We start from the raw sequence: 14,929 nt of genomic DNA, 5'->3' as shown, positions 1-14,929 counted from the left end.
TGATGACGTCATAATTTTCTCAGAGATGTCCGCCACATCGATACTGTGCTGAAATGCCTAATCGAGGCGAACATGAGGGTGAGCCAGGAAAAGACTAGATTCTTCAAGGAAAGTGTCGAGTACCTCGGCTTCATTGTAAGCAAGGATGGGACTAAGTCCGGTCCAGAAAAGGTGAATGCCATTCAGGAATACCCTGAACCCAAAAGCGTCTACAGTGTTAGATTTTTCCTTGGTCTAGCCAGCTACTACAGAGTCTTTATCAAAGACTTTGCAGCCATAGCTCGTCCGATAACAGACATCTTGAAAGGGGAAAATGGTTCTGTGAGTAGGCATATGTCTAAGAAGATTTCTGTTGAGTTTAATGAAACTTAAGTATCGCGACTTCCAAAAGCCATTTGACCTCACCACAGGCTCCAGGGAAATCAATAAATTCACCGACCACCAGCCTCTCACGTTCGCTGTTGCCGACAGGAACACGAACGCTAAGATTAAGAGGTGGAAATCCCATATAGACCAACACAACGCCAAAGTTTTCTACAATCCTGGCAATCCTAGGTGAAGGGAGTGCTGACGAGAGAAGTGGAGAGGTTCGTATTGAGCGACCCGCGACGATCCATTTGACACACGAATGTGTGAAGGGGAGGGAATGTATGCGACACATTTCCGGATCGTTTTATGATCGAGCGACAGCTAACTTTGTGGTGCTGTGAGGACTGGATGACTGACGAACGGAATGAATCCAATTATTTTACAGGCACTTCTAATATTTATTTTCGTTATGTTAGAAAGGTGAGATCCAACAACCCGAAAACGACGAGCTTATGCTGGCAACCTGGTGCCTGAACATCGGATGCCTCTCCTTGGCCCAATTCCTGTTTCAGAAGAAGGGCAATATTTGGCCGACGTAACTAACTTTTATATCATTATTAAATATTATATCATTACACCATTTATTTATTTACCTCTAATGCGTTTGAGCGCACACCTTTGAGTATGATTTTTTTATTCAACTCTTTTGATTTAAAATTTTCTTAATTAAACAATAGAAGCGCAAGACAAGACTTTTCTGAACTCAGCTCAGGTGGTGTCCCGGAATCACCAGAGCTTTGCTCCCCTTATTTTCGTTTTTCTTAAAGAGAAGACTAGGTGTTTTAACAAGTGGAAAATAAAATGATGAACCAAAATTAGAAAGTTATTCTGTCCCTGTTTCAGACACCAAGTCGTCAAGCCTCTTACCGAAGCGAAGAAGTTCACGCATTTATTTATTCGGATCTTAGGTAGGGTTAGTTTTAGGCGAGTCATTAGACAACTTCATTTACCTTGGTGAAACCCAAACTAGGGAGAGGTTAGCTAATGATATCACTGTTCTTTACAAAACCACCAGCATTCTTTTTGAAGGGAAAGCTAATCATAAAGCTCATGGCGAGGTTCGCTGGGACAAAAAACTTTAAAGGGGACACCTCTAAGTCGCTATTCATACTTAACCCCCCGAAGGACGTTCGAAACCAAGCAACTATGACCAATCAATAATAGATGCAAAATTACAAAAATCCCAAGCCAGAGTAAAGACTCTATAACATAATTTAAATATTAGAGTTAATTAATGTACCAGATGTAAACTGGGAACCAAATCTAGTACAGATGAAATCCAGAAGTTCCGTCCGTATAAAATCATTTTATCAAAATGTTAGAGGGTATCGGCGGGCACTGAAATATATTAGCTGTGGTGGATAAACACATAACCCAGCCTTTTTGCAAATTTAAATGATCGATCGCACTGTTTACGGATTGTTAGACTCTGGCGCCTCTATAAGTTGCGTTGGAGGAACCTTAGCCAGGAATATAACTACGGGGCCAGAACCAAGCATATACAATAAGATTAAATTCCGGTCTCCCCAGCTGTAGAAAAGGCAATGTATATCGAAATCGGTAGAATGTTGCCCCCACTAATAAATTAATTAATGATTAAGAAATCCAATGCCCACAAAGAAATGGTTAATTTTAATCGACTAAGCCATAAGAGCTTTCCAAATTTTGAAACTTTTTCTATAAAGGCTTAAATTTTAAGCATCCCAGGCTCTTCAATATTCTTTCAATATTCAAGATTCTATGCTATACATTGCTACGCCAGCAAAACAGGAATAGGCACGGTATTGGTCTGTACCAATGAAGAAGGAATCAAACGGCATATTGCGTTCTTTTCGAATAAGCTGATCAAGACATAGTGTAACTATGCTGTTACCGAGCAAGAATGCCTCTTAAGAAGTTTAGTGCCTGTGTGGCAGAGCATAAATTTCATATTGTAACCAATCACACTACCTGGATGTGGCTAATGTCCAATAACGACGTAAGTTCACAACTACACCGATGGTCCTTGGCATTACAAAGGTATGATTTCCAAATCGAACACAAGAAACGTTTCTTTAAATATTATTCATCATATTCATGACGGACACACTCGGAAACTCTGGATACCCAAATAACTGGTCCCAGAAGTTCGTTTGCAAGCTCAAGATAGCTTTATCGTCTTATTGTGACATTCACAAGACGATTGAAAGGGTTAGGCGTTACTATTTTTAGCTCGGACCAGATGTTAAGCCCTTACATTAATGAGTGCGAAGTGTGCAAAACCACTAAAGCTCCGAATTGTATGCTATGAATTGTGTGTAGAAAAAGCTTCTAAAAGTTTGAGGTCTTTCCACCGGTTACTTATAGACTTTCTCGAACCTTATCCCAGGTCAAGATCTCGAAATATAGGTATATTCATCGTCCTCGACTATTATTCGCTACATCTTCACATCCAGATTACTTTGTGTAATACTTATCAATGAAGTCATAAAATTTTTCACCTGTTCGGTGTGTTGCGGTCTTTATCATTGCGACAAGTTTTGATCCTAATATAAAACGTTGACTTATATCTTCGCACATCAAAATTGTCGGCTAAACAATTTGTGTCTTAGCTTTAATTCTTTATTCTTGTGCTTGAGCTTACCGCAAAAACCAATAACCGTGTTGTTGTTTGTCGCTCTCAACTTATAAAAAAGCACACATCTGCAAAAAAGCACGACTGAGCTTGGGCATTTTTTTACATATAATCTGCTTCGGTTATTCGCCAATATAAACATTTCAATTGTTCCATTTCAACAGCATACTGAATGTGCTGATTTGGGGCATAGTGCTGCTCTAAGAGTCTGGTTTGGACGTGCCCTAAGTAACGGTGCATAAAAGTTGACATTTGGGCTTTCATAAGACAGAGCTATCTGGAGTACCATCATATTAATGTCTTTTTATCCTTATTAAAAAGTAGAATAACAACACTTCATCTCAAACTCTTTTACAAGTTCCCGAGTCTTGGACTACTGTTGCACTGTACAACACCGATCTTTAATCGGCGACAACGCTGCACCGCAGGTATCGGCTTCGAAAGAACCCGTCTGAATGCTATCGTTGTTTTAGAAAAGCTCACTTTTGCTAAATAAATCTTTAGTTGTCTGCCGTTGGCTGGTCCTAAATAAAATAGAAGCCGGTTGCTACATTTACACGAGTTTATTTATAGTTATTTTTAATAATAAGACGACTTAATTTAGGTACGTTAAACCGTAGTTAATTTAGGTACGTTAAAGTGATAAATGTCATTTATGCGCAAATGCATAGGTTACAATAGTGAATAACAAGAGAGGCTTAATTGTAGAGCAAACAGCAGAACGCGAAGCCAAAGGTGCAAGCGCAAATTAAGAATTCTAGGCTCCAACTCTACTCCAACGACTACTCAAAATACTTACCGGCATGTTCCATATTCCTGTCACATAGCTCTGAATTTTATACAAATTATCTTAATCGATGTTGAAGTGCATTTCCTTAAAATTCCTATCATTTTTATGTCTTCCTAAATTTAAAGAGTTCAAAAAAAATCGTCAGAATTTGCAGCCAGCCCCCATATTGACACTACAAATAATTTAGATGTAGAAAGCCTTCTTTGGCACATTTTTTCATTCCACATATACATTCTTTGCCCAAAGCGATGCTCCCACTTTTTGCAAAATTTTGTCATTCCACCTATACATTCCTTGCCCATAGCGGTGCCCCCACTTATCCCTATTCACTTTCACATGCGTGGATCTGGTTCCATGCTGTGAATTAAGGATCTTATTTTTACCTAATGTTTAGAATGAATAAAGTATACAAGTTAGCACATTCAGTTCTCACGGGGAGAAACTGCTATTTACCTATTAGAATCAGCAAGACGACAGTCGGCTCCACCTTCTGTAGTCATCATGACACTTACGGGTCATCATAACGGCTCATCAGAACGGACCAAGTCTCACATTTCTGAGCAACCTTCACCAAATTGCGAGCCTCAGAAAAGAACTTACTTATTAAAGTCTTTCCTGAGCAACTCATTATTTCTTGAAGTTCTCTCTTTAAGTTAACACTGACAGTTCTCACGGGGAGAAACTGCCGAATTACCGTGGTCGGAACATACCTTTATTTTAGTCAAGAATTGTACTTCAGGGCTTACGATCGTCACTTAACCTTCGGAAATATCCCTGGGTGTGGGGTAATAAAGAGAAATATGAAAACTAACTCACAAAGAACTTATAATTTATACATTCCTTATAGGATCGAACACGCTTTTTTTTTTTAGCAAATTCCCTCTGTCAGAGAACAGATCAACCGTCACTCGATCCGATACAATGAACGCATCACAGCTCAGAATAATGACCAGCGAAGGCACCCTGTCGATCTCAGGAAAAGAAGACGAAATGTCTCTAAAGTCCTAGAACAGTAATTTATTTTAAATAAATTTGTATAATCATGTTGTACTCATTACATTACATTTAAGTCTATTAAATGGACCGTTGCAGTAACTAAGACCAACGCTGTAACCGAAGTTTTGTCTAATAAAAAAAAAAAACAAATCGGGTTGGATTATGATCTTTATTATTCAGTGTTCAGCTTAAGACTGAAAATTAAATGTAAGTGAAATTGAGAAGCCTCTGTGCTTGAGAAATATGTTAGTGTATTTTGGGAATGCATTGCTCTTGGATGCTTAAGTTGATGAGAAGCTGTATTGGGAGAGCATTGCTCTTGGATTCTTAAGTTGAGGAGCCTCATAGAGAGCAGGCAAAACTGCTTAGGTAAGGCTTTGGGATTTGTTTACATGAATGGCTAAGTGCTGTTCCCAAAGAATTTGTTTATCAAAACGCATACTGAGCATATGACATACAGTACGGGAACCAATTAAGTGCTTTATTGTTTATGGAATTAATGAAATTGGTGGCGCAAACACGTCACAATATATTCTTTATAGAGTCGGAAACGCTTCCTTCTACCCGTTACATATTTTTCAACGAATCTAGTGTCCCTTTTTAATTTAGGAGTACCGGGTATAAAAATGTAAAGGAAATGCCTTGAGGTTATACGGGTTGGATACAGATTCGCTGATTCACCACGATTGCGAAAAGGTGCGGGGGTACCCAAAGTGACTTCTATCAATTATCCAAGACAAAGACAGCATTCTGTCATGAGAAAGTGCTCGAAAATAGGGGAAACAGGACAATTTGAAAGAGAATGCAATTCCTCTTCGTCACTATGTGCTCAGAAAAGAGGTCGCCTTGATCACTAGGCGGTGGATAGTCACTGGACAATAGTGGAAGATAGTGAAACAAAGATCGTTTTTACGGGAAAGGTCACGGGAAGCCCCAAGTTAAGCAAACAAACAAAAATATTAAAGCCATGAGAGGAAGGTGGCGCTGGTGATCTAATAAAGGAGCTGTGAGCGTTTCAGAGATTGCGTGACATGCGCGATACCGAACCGACCGGTCGGAGTAGACATGGGGTTGAAGTATTGTTATTTGCCTGGAAAGTGAATCCGTTACCTTGAGCCAGTCCACGACAGTAATTTTGCCCAAGTGTCCGGCCGCCATCTAGAACAAATGATGCAAGATAGCGGAAACGATGTCGTCGAGCACGCCACATCAAGGTACGTTCGCATCAGTTTGATTCAAAGCTACGTTAGGTTAGGTCGTTCACTGGGCGTCTGGCTACAGGGACGTAAAAAGGGCGAATGCCCTTAGCGTCTGTGGGTACTGAACATATGTTTCTGATAACTGGGTGATCACGATTATATACATTTTGGTGAGACGAACACGGAAAATGTTCTGAGCAACCCGCATGTACTTCGTAGCGAGCAAAACAAACAAAAACAATTCGTAACACTCTAAAATCAAAACAGAATATCCATACTCAAGAATGGAAGGGACTATCGAGATGAATAAGGTTTTAGTTATATAGAGCTTATCAAATTCCTTTGACCGTCTTTTTATAAAAACAAACATTATTGACTTTTTTTTTTTAATTTTATTGGGTTCGCTGACAATTTAGAGGTATGTGTTAGCTTTTTTATGCAGAGGAATCCTACCATATATGGGGGAACTGTAAAGTTCTTATAGATAAGGTAAACAGTTTCAGAAGAAGCTTGCTATACGACCAGCAGAAATTCGAATATAATAAACTTACACCAACAATATGTTGGTGTACCAGTACCTGCAGTACCAGGTACTACAAACGGTTTGGAAAACCGACAAATCATTAAAATAATTTTGCTATTTAAATAAACAAAACTAAATGCAAACTTTACGCATGTGAATTCTATGTTACGGAACTCTTACCTCGTCCGACATGAGAGTAGACTTATCCGCAACTAAGACTACATCTTCTCGACGGGAAGGACGGACGTGCATAGAGGAGGTCGTAAAGGACTTACTTATTTTACGTTACATCCTATTCGTTGAAAAGTATATAGCAGGTAAAGAGGAGCCTTTCCGACCTTGTAAGGGTCCAAAACGGTTAGAAAAATTTTTTATTTTTTTTACCGCAATTTGTATACCCATGCCAGGAAAATTATGAAACTTCGCGATCGAACTTTTATCAACCCAGTAACGGATATTTGATAGTCGCGCAACTCGACTATAGAGTTCTCCCTGCTTTAATAATAACTTTAAACTCTTTCAGCACCGTAATATCCGCCCAAAATTTAGCGGAACAAACATATGGTTGAAAATACTATACCTCGTTAGGGACAGTGATCTTGAAAAATTAAATGTCATTAGCGTAAGGTAAGTAACATTATTCCACTTTTATGTTATAGTCTTTTAGTTGCCTTGTATATAAAACAATACATTAGAGGATGATTAATCAGGCGATGATTAATCACTTTTATAAGTGGAACCACTTAGAGGGGGTTTTAACACTGCAGATTATGTTTCTGAAGGGACAACTTGTACCGGTAGTCCTGATTCAGTCCTTGTCCTGGTAAAATAATCCGGACAGGTGGAGTGACTGGACCGAAAGAAATATATATAACATGTCTATATATTTAAAAAAAAGCTGACAGCTTCCACGCTTAGGGCCCGCTAATCCATTGTCTATGGATGGTTCTATGTCTCCGAGGCTTCGATATCTGAAACCCTTCTGGCACACATCCTTCCTTTAGCATCCGCTCCTGGTACATCTTAGATTTTAACGGATTCGACATGTGATCAATTAGATTCTATAGAAAAAATAATACAAATTAAATTAAGTTATATTTCTTACAGGAATATAATATATTTATACCCATTTTTATTAGGCAATTATGAAATGCAAACCTTTAGTTTGCATCTTCCAATTTTTAAAATTTAACAATATCATGTATAGCTGACAAACACCGGTGTTTATCGGGCATATAAAAAGGCTCGAAGACGTGTGGAAACGGAGTATCCCATCCAGTCACTCGCTTAACGGGTGCTTCAAGATGCAAAAAACACTTCTCTTGAATATACGATGCTAGTTCTGAGCCAAATCCCTGTGTTAATGGAGCTTCATGCGCAATTATAACTCGTCCTGTTTTTTTTGCAGACTAAAAAAAAAGTAATTATACGTAAGCTTGCTTAATTATGTAATATTTTAATTAGTTACGCTGCATATGGCATCAGTGTCCCACGGCAAAATGGAGACCAAGTCTATGACTTCGCAATCTATATTTAACTTTAATTTTGCAGTTTCTGCAACCTATAAAAAAGGATATCATCAAGGTAACATTGGTATCAGATAGCTGTCTCTCAGCACTCACTTCTAATAGCACATGGACTTGCGTACCCCAACCAATAAGTGTGACATCTTTTCCATGTCGCAATATATCAGCTTTGCCGAGCTGTGATGTATAGTATTCCGTTGGAACTTCCTCAACGGCTGCCCGATATAATGTTTTTGGCTCAAAAACAATGCAAGGGTTTGGATCTCGAATACATGCAAGGATAAGGCCCTTTGCTTTTATCGGTCCACGGGGTACCTATACAAATTGTACATTACAGCTTCGAATATTCCAGAATTCATTGTTGATTACATATTACCACAACACAAAGACCCGGGGTATGAGCAAAGTATGCTTCAGGACTTTGGGAATGATAGAGTGCTCCATGTCCAACAGCACCGCAAGGGACTCTAAAAGTTAAGGATCCACAGTCGAATAGACCTCCGCTTCGGTAGCGATATTTGGCAGCTTCATTTACTATTTGGTCAAAACTAGGAAATATGTAGTCCGCAAACTGAATTTCAGCTATCGCGGTTGCTCCAGTATTAGCCACACCTATGGCAAAGCTATAAAATATATAAAAAAGAATATATTTATATAATACATTATATGTTGCAAGGTTGCAAGTTTTGAAAAAAATATAAGTTTTTATTTCAAGATAATAATACAACTTTAAATCGGAGTCAATTCACGTCTTAATGGTATAGTGGATGAATTAGAACTAAATCTGGAGTGTGAGTTGAACGCTTAGCAAATCCTTGGTCGACTTTGTTTATATGAACTTGAAGGCTCTCCTCTTTATTCAAATGGGTTGCGCTCTTTAAGAGAGTTGCGCATGGAAAATTACCAGGATTTGTGCTGCGTAAGCTATTTGGTTGCTTAGTGGGAATAACGAATTTCGGCATCGGCGGATGTTTATGTCTATGAATCAATTGTTTATGTTAACGCGGCCGAAATTGTTATTGTCGCCAAGAGCTTGGGATCTGACTTATGTGTTTGGGCAAATGGATTGGGTGGGTGTGATCAAGTGGTACATATGTACTGTGTGTGTGGTGTGTGTGTGTGACAAAGTGTTATACTATGGTACATATGATACTTCCCCATCCTTAAGAAATTAGCCTGTCCTCAGGCGGATAATTTAGGATACAAGACAGGATTTACATTATTTTCTATTTCTGTTACATCATTGTTTATAATATTTGATTCAATAAGAGTGGGTACTTGTCTTTTGAATTTGATTATAATTTTCTTAGGTATATTCTTATATTTGTAGATATAATAGAATATTATTATGACAACTAAAACTATTAAAGTAGTAAATGTAATTATTTGAAATTTATTATTTGCTTTGTTATCGATAAAATGGATAAAATATCTTTAGCTTGTATATAAGAAAGGGCTTTTAATTTGGTGATATTGTTGTTAACATAAATCGTTTGTGTGTAATCTAACATAGTGTTTGATATTGAGATGTCTTCGATTTGTATGGAACAGTTAAAAGCATTTATTATGTTGTCTCCCTCTATTATTATATCTCTATTTATGCAATTTTGGTTAAGTATGGTTTTTGGTAAGTTCCAAGTTAATATTATATTAGCTTTAACATAATTGATTTCAAATTCTTTATGGGTTTTTACATATCTGCATTCTGTATTAAATTGGTTAAGTATGCCCGTTAAGCATTTGTTTATTATTAAAGTTTTTGAAGATGCCAAATAAGTTTGATTATTTTGAACAGAAAAATTTATTTTGTACATTTTCTATTAAAATGTTTTGATTACTATCTGGATATGGAATTATTGTTATATTTAGTTTCATTAATTTTCTTTTTCTTTTTATATTTTGATTTATAGTGGGTTATTTTCCTGCCTCTGTTTTTCTCTTCATAATGTTTTTGTCAATCTGTGTAATTTCTCCTGTCTTTTTATATGGGTTTGTTGTCTTTGATTTTACTAATGGTGCTTGTCTATATCTGGTATCTACTTCATAACTATGTCTATTTTCGTTTAATTTATTTATTTTATTAATTTTCTCTTGCTGGGTGTCATGTGCAGGTGTTCCTGCATATATAAAAATATCTGCTGGTGTTTTACCTGTTGTATTATGTTTAATTTATGGTTATAAACATAGAGTAGGGTTTCAAATTTTGTTATTTTATTCTCTGGGTCGGACTCAGTGCTTATAATTCTTAACTTTTCGTTGACAGTTTTATGAAATCTCTCAATGTCAGAAATTCCATTTTTACTTGTTGTGACGTTAATGTCAACATTTTCGGACTTTAGCCATAAATGTAATGCAGCACACATAAATGCTGAGTCTTTATCGGCATTTATTTCGGACGGTTTTCCCATTTCATTAAAAATTTTAAGTAGAGCTCTTTTTGCTTCGAGCCAATCCCTAGAGCTGACTTTAATTAAGGCGGCGTATTTGGAATAAACGTCAATACATGACAGGAATGTTTTATTATCGATTAAATAAAAATCGATAACATATTTTTCTCTAGGATTGAAAATTTCTGGCGTTAACTCGTAATTTAATTTAGTGTCTCTATGTTCTGTTTTGCACATGTTACATACTTCACATTCGTTGATAATGTTCTGTATTAACTTTTGATAGTCTGGGTAGTAATATTTTTCTTTAAAAATTTTGTTTTTTGTTTGTTTTTCTATACCTGGATGTAAGAGTTCTCTGTGGGTTTTTATTATTACTTCTTTAAATTCTGAATATTTTTCAATATCTATTAATTTACTGGTTGCTCTCATAACTTTAGTTATGTTGTTCGGACTGACAATTTCTAAGAAGGCGTTTTGAAATGTAAGGAAATCTATTTCATTATGAAAATAAATTACGCTATTATTTGTACACAAATATTCTTTTATTAATTCTTTTGCATATGCGCTTGTCATTTTTTTATAATGGATTTTTAGTTTTGTTTTATGAAAATATTTTCTTATTTCTGTATTGTTATTGTCGTCTTTGACAAATTCTATTTGTCTATTATAGTAGTTTATTGGTCTTTCCGTGAAGGAAATGTAATTTTGGTTATCTTCATGGCTACTATGTATGGTAGCAGCTGAAGTGGGAGATTCGCCGTAGAAGTTTTCTATTTGGTTTCTATTTACATTGTTTTCTTTTACTGGTACATATTTTATATGATAATCAAACTCATTTAGTTTGATTTTCCATCTTTGGAGTTTCATGTTTGGTTCCTTGATATTATCGAGCCAAACTAAAGGTTGATGATCACTAAGGATCTGAAATTTACGACCAAAAAGATAGGACCTGAAGTATTTAGTGGCCCAGACAATAGCTAAAAGTTCTTTTTCTATTGCTGAATAATTAAGTTCATGTTCATTGAGAGTACGGCTAGCGTAACAAACGGGTTTATGATCCTGTGATAATACAGCACCTAGAGCGGCATTGCTTGCATCTGTGGTTAATGAGAATGTTTTTTCGAAATTTGGGTAAATTAATATTGGTTCGGACATAATTAAAAATTTTAATTTTTCGAAGGCTGATATATACTCGGTATCTTTAGAATTTATAACGGAACCTTTTTTTAATTTTTGTGTTATTGGTTTAGCAATTTTTGCAAAGTTAGGGATAAATTTACGGTAGAAAGCGCAAAGTCCTAAAAATGATTTTATTTCTTTATTAGTTTTAGGTAATGGGAATTTCTGTATAGCTTCTATTTTATTTGGGTTGGGCTTTATGCCTTCAGTAGTTACAATGTGTCCTAAGAACTCTGTTTCTCTTTTCATAAATTCACATTTGTCAAGTTGTAACTTTAGATTAGCTTCTTGTAATTTAGCAAATACTTTACGTAGAGATAACAAGTGTTCTTCCAATGAAGTGGAAAAAACTATTATATCGTCCATGTAAACTAAACAATCTTTGTAAATTAGGTCTTCTAATAGATTGTTAATACAACGTTGAAATGTTGCAGGTGTAGTGTACGTAGTTCGATAGATTTTTAACTAGTGGGTCTTTTAATAGTGGGTGATGTAGTGTACGTAGTTCGATAGATTTTTAACTAGTGGGTCTTTTAATAGTGGGTGATAATTACTAATAAAGAGGACCTTGTACTTCCTTCGCTAGGGATGCGCACTCTTGCTATGCTCGGGTCTAGCTCGCCGTAGGTCGGGGTTCTTTTAGCTTAGGATAGTACGAACGCTACTACATTTTAATAAGTGCGTCTTACTCATAAACAATATTCAAAAGTGGACTACCGGTTAATAAAAGAAATGGCTTTATATTGATACTAATGATACACGACGACACGTGTGAAGATAAGCTACAGATTCTGATAAGTATTGGGAATTTTGGATGTTAATGATTCCCTAAGTCTTTACCCTCCCTACCATGACAATGCTACTTAAAATATTTACATTGTCCCTTGGCCAAGTTCAAAATAACTCTACCACATATTCAAGAAAGTGTTCAACATAAGTACTCGACAAACCATTAAATCTATTTATTCACAATTCATTATTTTTCAATATATCTTCAATCATAATTCCATTTATATAGATTCAGTTTAATAAACGGTTTCCATTAAATCTCTTTTACAAACTAACAATATTTTTTATCTACGCATAATTATCCTAGTCATTCTCTAACTCTTCATTTTTGTTTATATTCCGTAAGTAAAACAAAGTATATAAAAGCAAAGTATAAAGCAAATATATATAAGTAATTGAATATAAAATTAGCAAATATAGAGTTACATAATCTTTAATCAAATGCAGATATTATTTTAATTAGACGTTCGAGTGGCATTTTGTTAGAATTTTAATATAGGTAATTCATAATAAGATTTATATCATTGTTGTTGTAGTACTCACGACCTTAAATATCCACTCCATGATGTGCGTAAAGTTGGGCCCAAGTTCACGTTGACATTGTCGAGCTGTAGGTCAAACTTTAAAGGTTCTAAGTTAAATTCCTATTCAAATGCCAAAAGTTCCGTCAATCTGCGAGTATTTAATTCATTATAAATCGCAATACAAAAGAAAATCAAGAATCAAAACAAAACACGAAATATAACTGCAGTATTGCAGCGATAAGACCTTAGGAAACCGCTGGCTGCTACGCTGCGCTGCGATAAGACGAAATCACAAAGTTGAACCTCCGTTGGTCATAGGAGATGATCTTCACTGCGTGACGATGATGATGTTCCAATGTAATTAAATCTGCTCCGGTCGTCTAAACTTCTGCATAGTTGAATATCTGGATGAACTCTAGCCTTCCAATATATTTGGCCAGTTATCATACGGCAGGTGGCCGGTTGCGTAACTTGTTGCTGAAGGTTAGGTCGCCTCGTGGCCTCTTCTTGGAGCGACGGGGTTTAAACCATGAGCTGATGCGGGGGTCGACGAGACGGGGGGGGGGTAGTCGGCTGTAGAGCAATCACATGCTCTTATATATAGGCCTGGTCTTCCTTACGCCTTGGGGTCGAATCTCGTTGCCACTTTCACACGAATCGAACACGGAAATTTATTGAAATATACCAACTCTTGTTTTTATGAGATTGGATATATATATAACTAAATTATATTTCCACGTGTATGAAGTTTAAACGGGCAGCTTCAAAAATGTATGAGCGTTCGCCACGAAGATTTATCCGATAATGATCTAAGCTCTGGGGAAGCTGCATGCTGGTGGTCGCTGTTATAGCTTTTGTTTCCCTAACTGTATAATCGTACGATCATATTCTGTTCTGATTGGCCTAAGACAATTCTCTCGCTTTTTCTTTTACACAAAAGCTGCTATAATTTAGGGCGAGGGTGTCTTGAAGAGTTATTGCAGTGTAAAGTTAAGTTGGTCACTACACCACAGATAAGGGTAACGAGACTATTTCAAGGAGGCCTTATCTGAAGAAACTCCTTGTTTTCTAGCTTGTATATCCTTCAAATGGAATACTCCTAATTTCTTTCCTCTCTCATCCTCTAATTCATAGTAGTACGAGCTACGTTTCTTATAAACTTTAGCTGGTATAAATACGGGTGCCAATTTACTACTGAATTTCTTTACTGCATTACTTTGTGTAAAGTTTCTAGCATAAACGAAATCGCCGTTTTTAAATTCTATCTGCCGTGTGCGTAGGTTGTATCTATTCGCGTTTTCTTCATGGGATCGGTTTAGGTTCAGCTCATGATATTTTGGAGAATCTTCATCCTCATCCAAAGTACCGATGTCTAATTCAGCAATGGTCGGATTGCTCGTAATTTTATTTAATAATACGAACTTTTGCCAAAAATCAATGCCTAAATATACATCCTGTTGAAGTTCCGGTATTATAAATAATTCAAGATTATCTATCGTCTCTCCATACTTAATGGAAGTTATAAGTTTTGACACTACTTTGCTTTTTGTTCCGTTCGCAGCGCGAATTTCGCCAGAACATTTTTTTACGTTGTTGTGTTTAAGGAAGTTCTGTGCAGCTAATCCGCCTACACAACTTATTGTTGCTCCAGAATCTAATAAAGCCTTGTAAGTCTGACCCTCTATATTGATATCCGTATAGAGTCTTTGGTCAGAGCTAAGTACTATAGCGGAAATAAGTTTCTGTCGGTCACGACGAACCTTCTTCCAAAATTCTCTCAATCGGCTAGTAGATCGTCTGGGTTTTAAATGAGTCCCTATACTATCTACTTTACTAAATATTTCTCTACGCTTATTATTGTAATTTTGAATTCTTATGTGTAAGGGTATAAAAGAAAAATGAATATCAGGCTGACCCAAAGGTTTTATCTCCTGAAATTCACGGGCTTCAGTGGTTGACTTTGACTTAGCAACTTCTGAATCTACGGATGTATCTTGTTGCTCAGAGAAACATCCTTTTGTCGGTTTCCC

At 36.5% G+C, this 14,929-nt stretch overlaps 1 protein-coding gene across 2 annotated transcripts in view; it reads right to left on the bottom strand.

Annotated features, from left to right (window-relative positions):
- Positions 1-7,601: 7,601 nt before the first annotated feature.
- The window catches only part of LOC6541787 (2-oxoisovalerate dehydrogenase subunit beta, mitochondrial), a 37,539-nt gene continuing 30,211 nt past the window's right edge, over positions 7,602-14,929 (bottom strand). The window contains exons 3-6 of one of the 2 annotated variants that reach the window (XM_001970895.3): positions 8,394-8,640; positions 8,114-8,332; positions 7,960-8,052; positions 7,602-7,900 (exon numbers count right to left, since the gene is read on the bottom strand). In XM_001970895.3, the coding sequence (XP_001970931.1) occupies positions 7,673-7,900; positions 7,960-8,052; positions 8,114-8,332; positions 8,394-8,640 (787 nt within the window). In that variant the 3' untranslated portion in view covers positions 7,602-7,672. The remainder of the gene's footprint in view (positions 7,901-7,959; positions 8,053-8,113; positions 8,333-8,393; positions 8,641-14,929) is intronic. The other variant, XM_026982842.1, reaches the window with a different exon arrangement.

The sequence above is a fragment of the Drosophila erecta genome, unplaced genomic scaffold (assembly GCF_003286155.1).
Source record: "Drosophila erecta strain 14021-0224.00,06,07 unplaced genomic scaffold, DereRS2 tig00000219-arrow-pilon, whole genome shotgun sequence".
Taxonomy (NCBI): domain Eukaryota; kingdom Metazoa; phylum Arthropoda; class Insecta; order Diptera; family Drosophilidae; genus Drosophila; species Drosophila erecta.
Note: the sequence above shows the minus strand (reverse complement) of the source record. Positions and strands in the feature narration are given on the sequence as shown.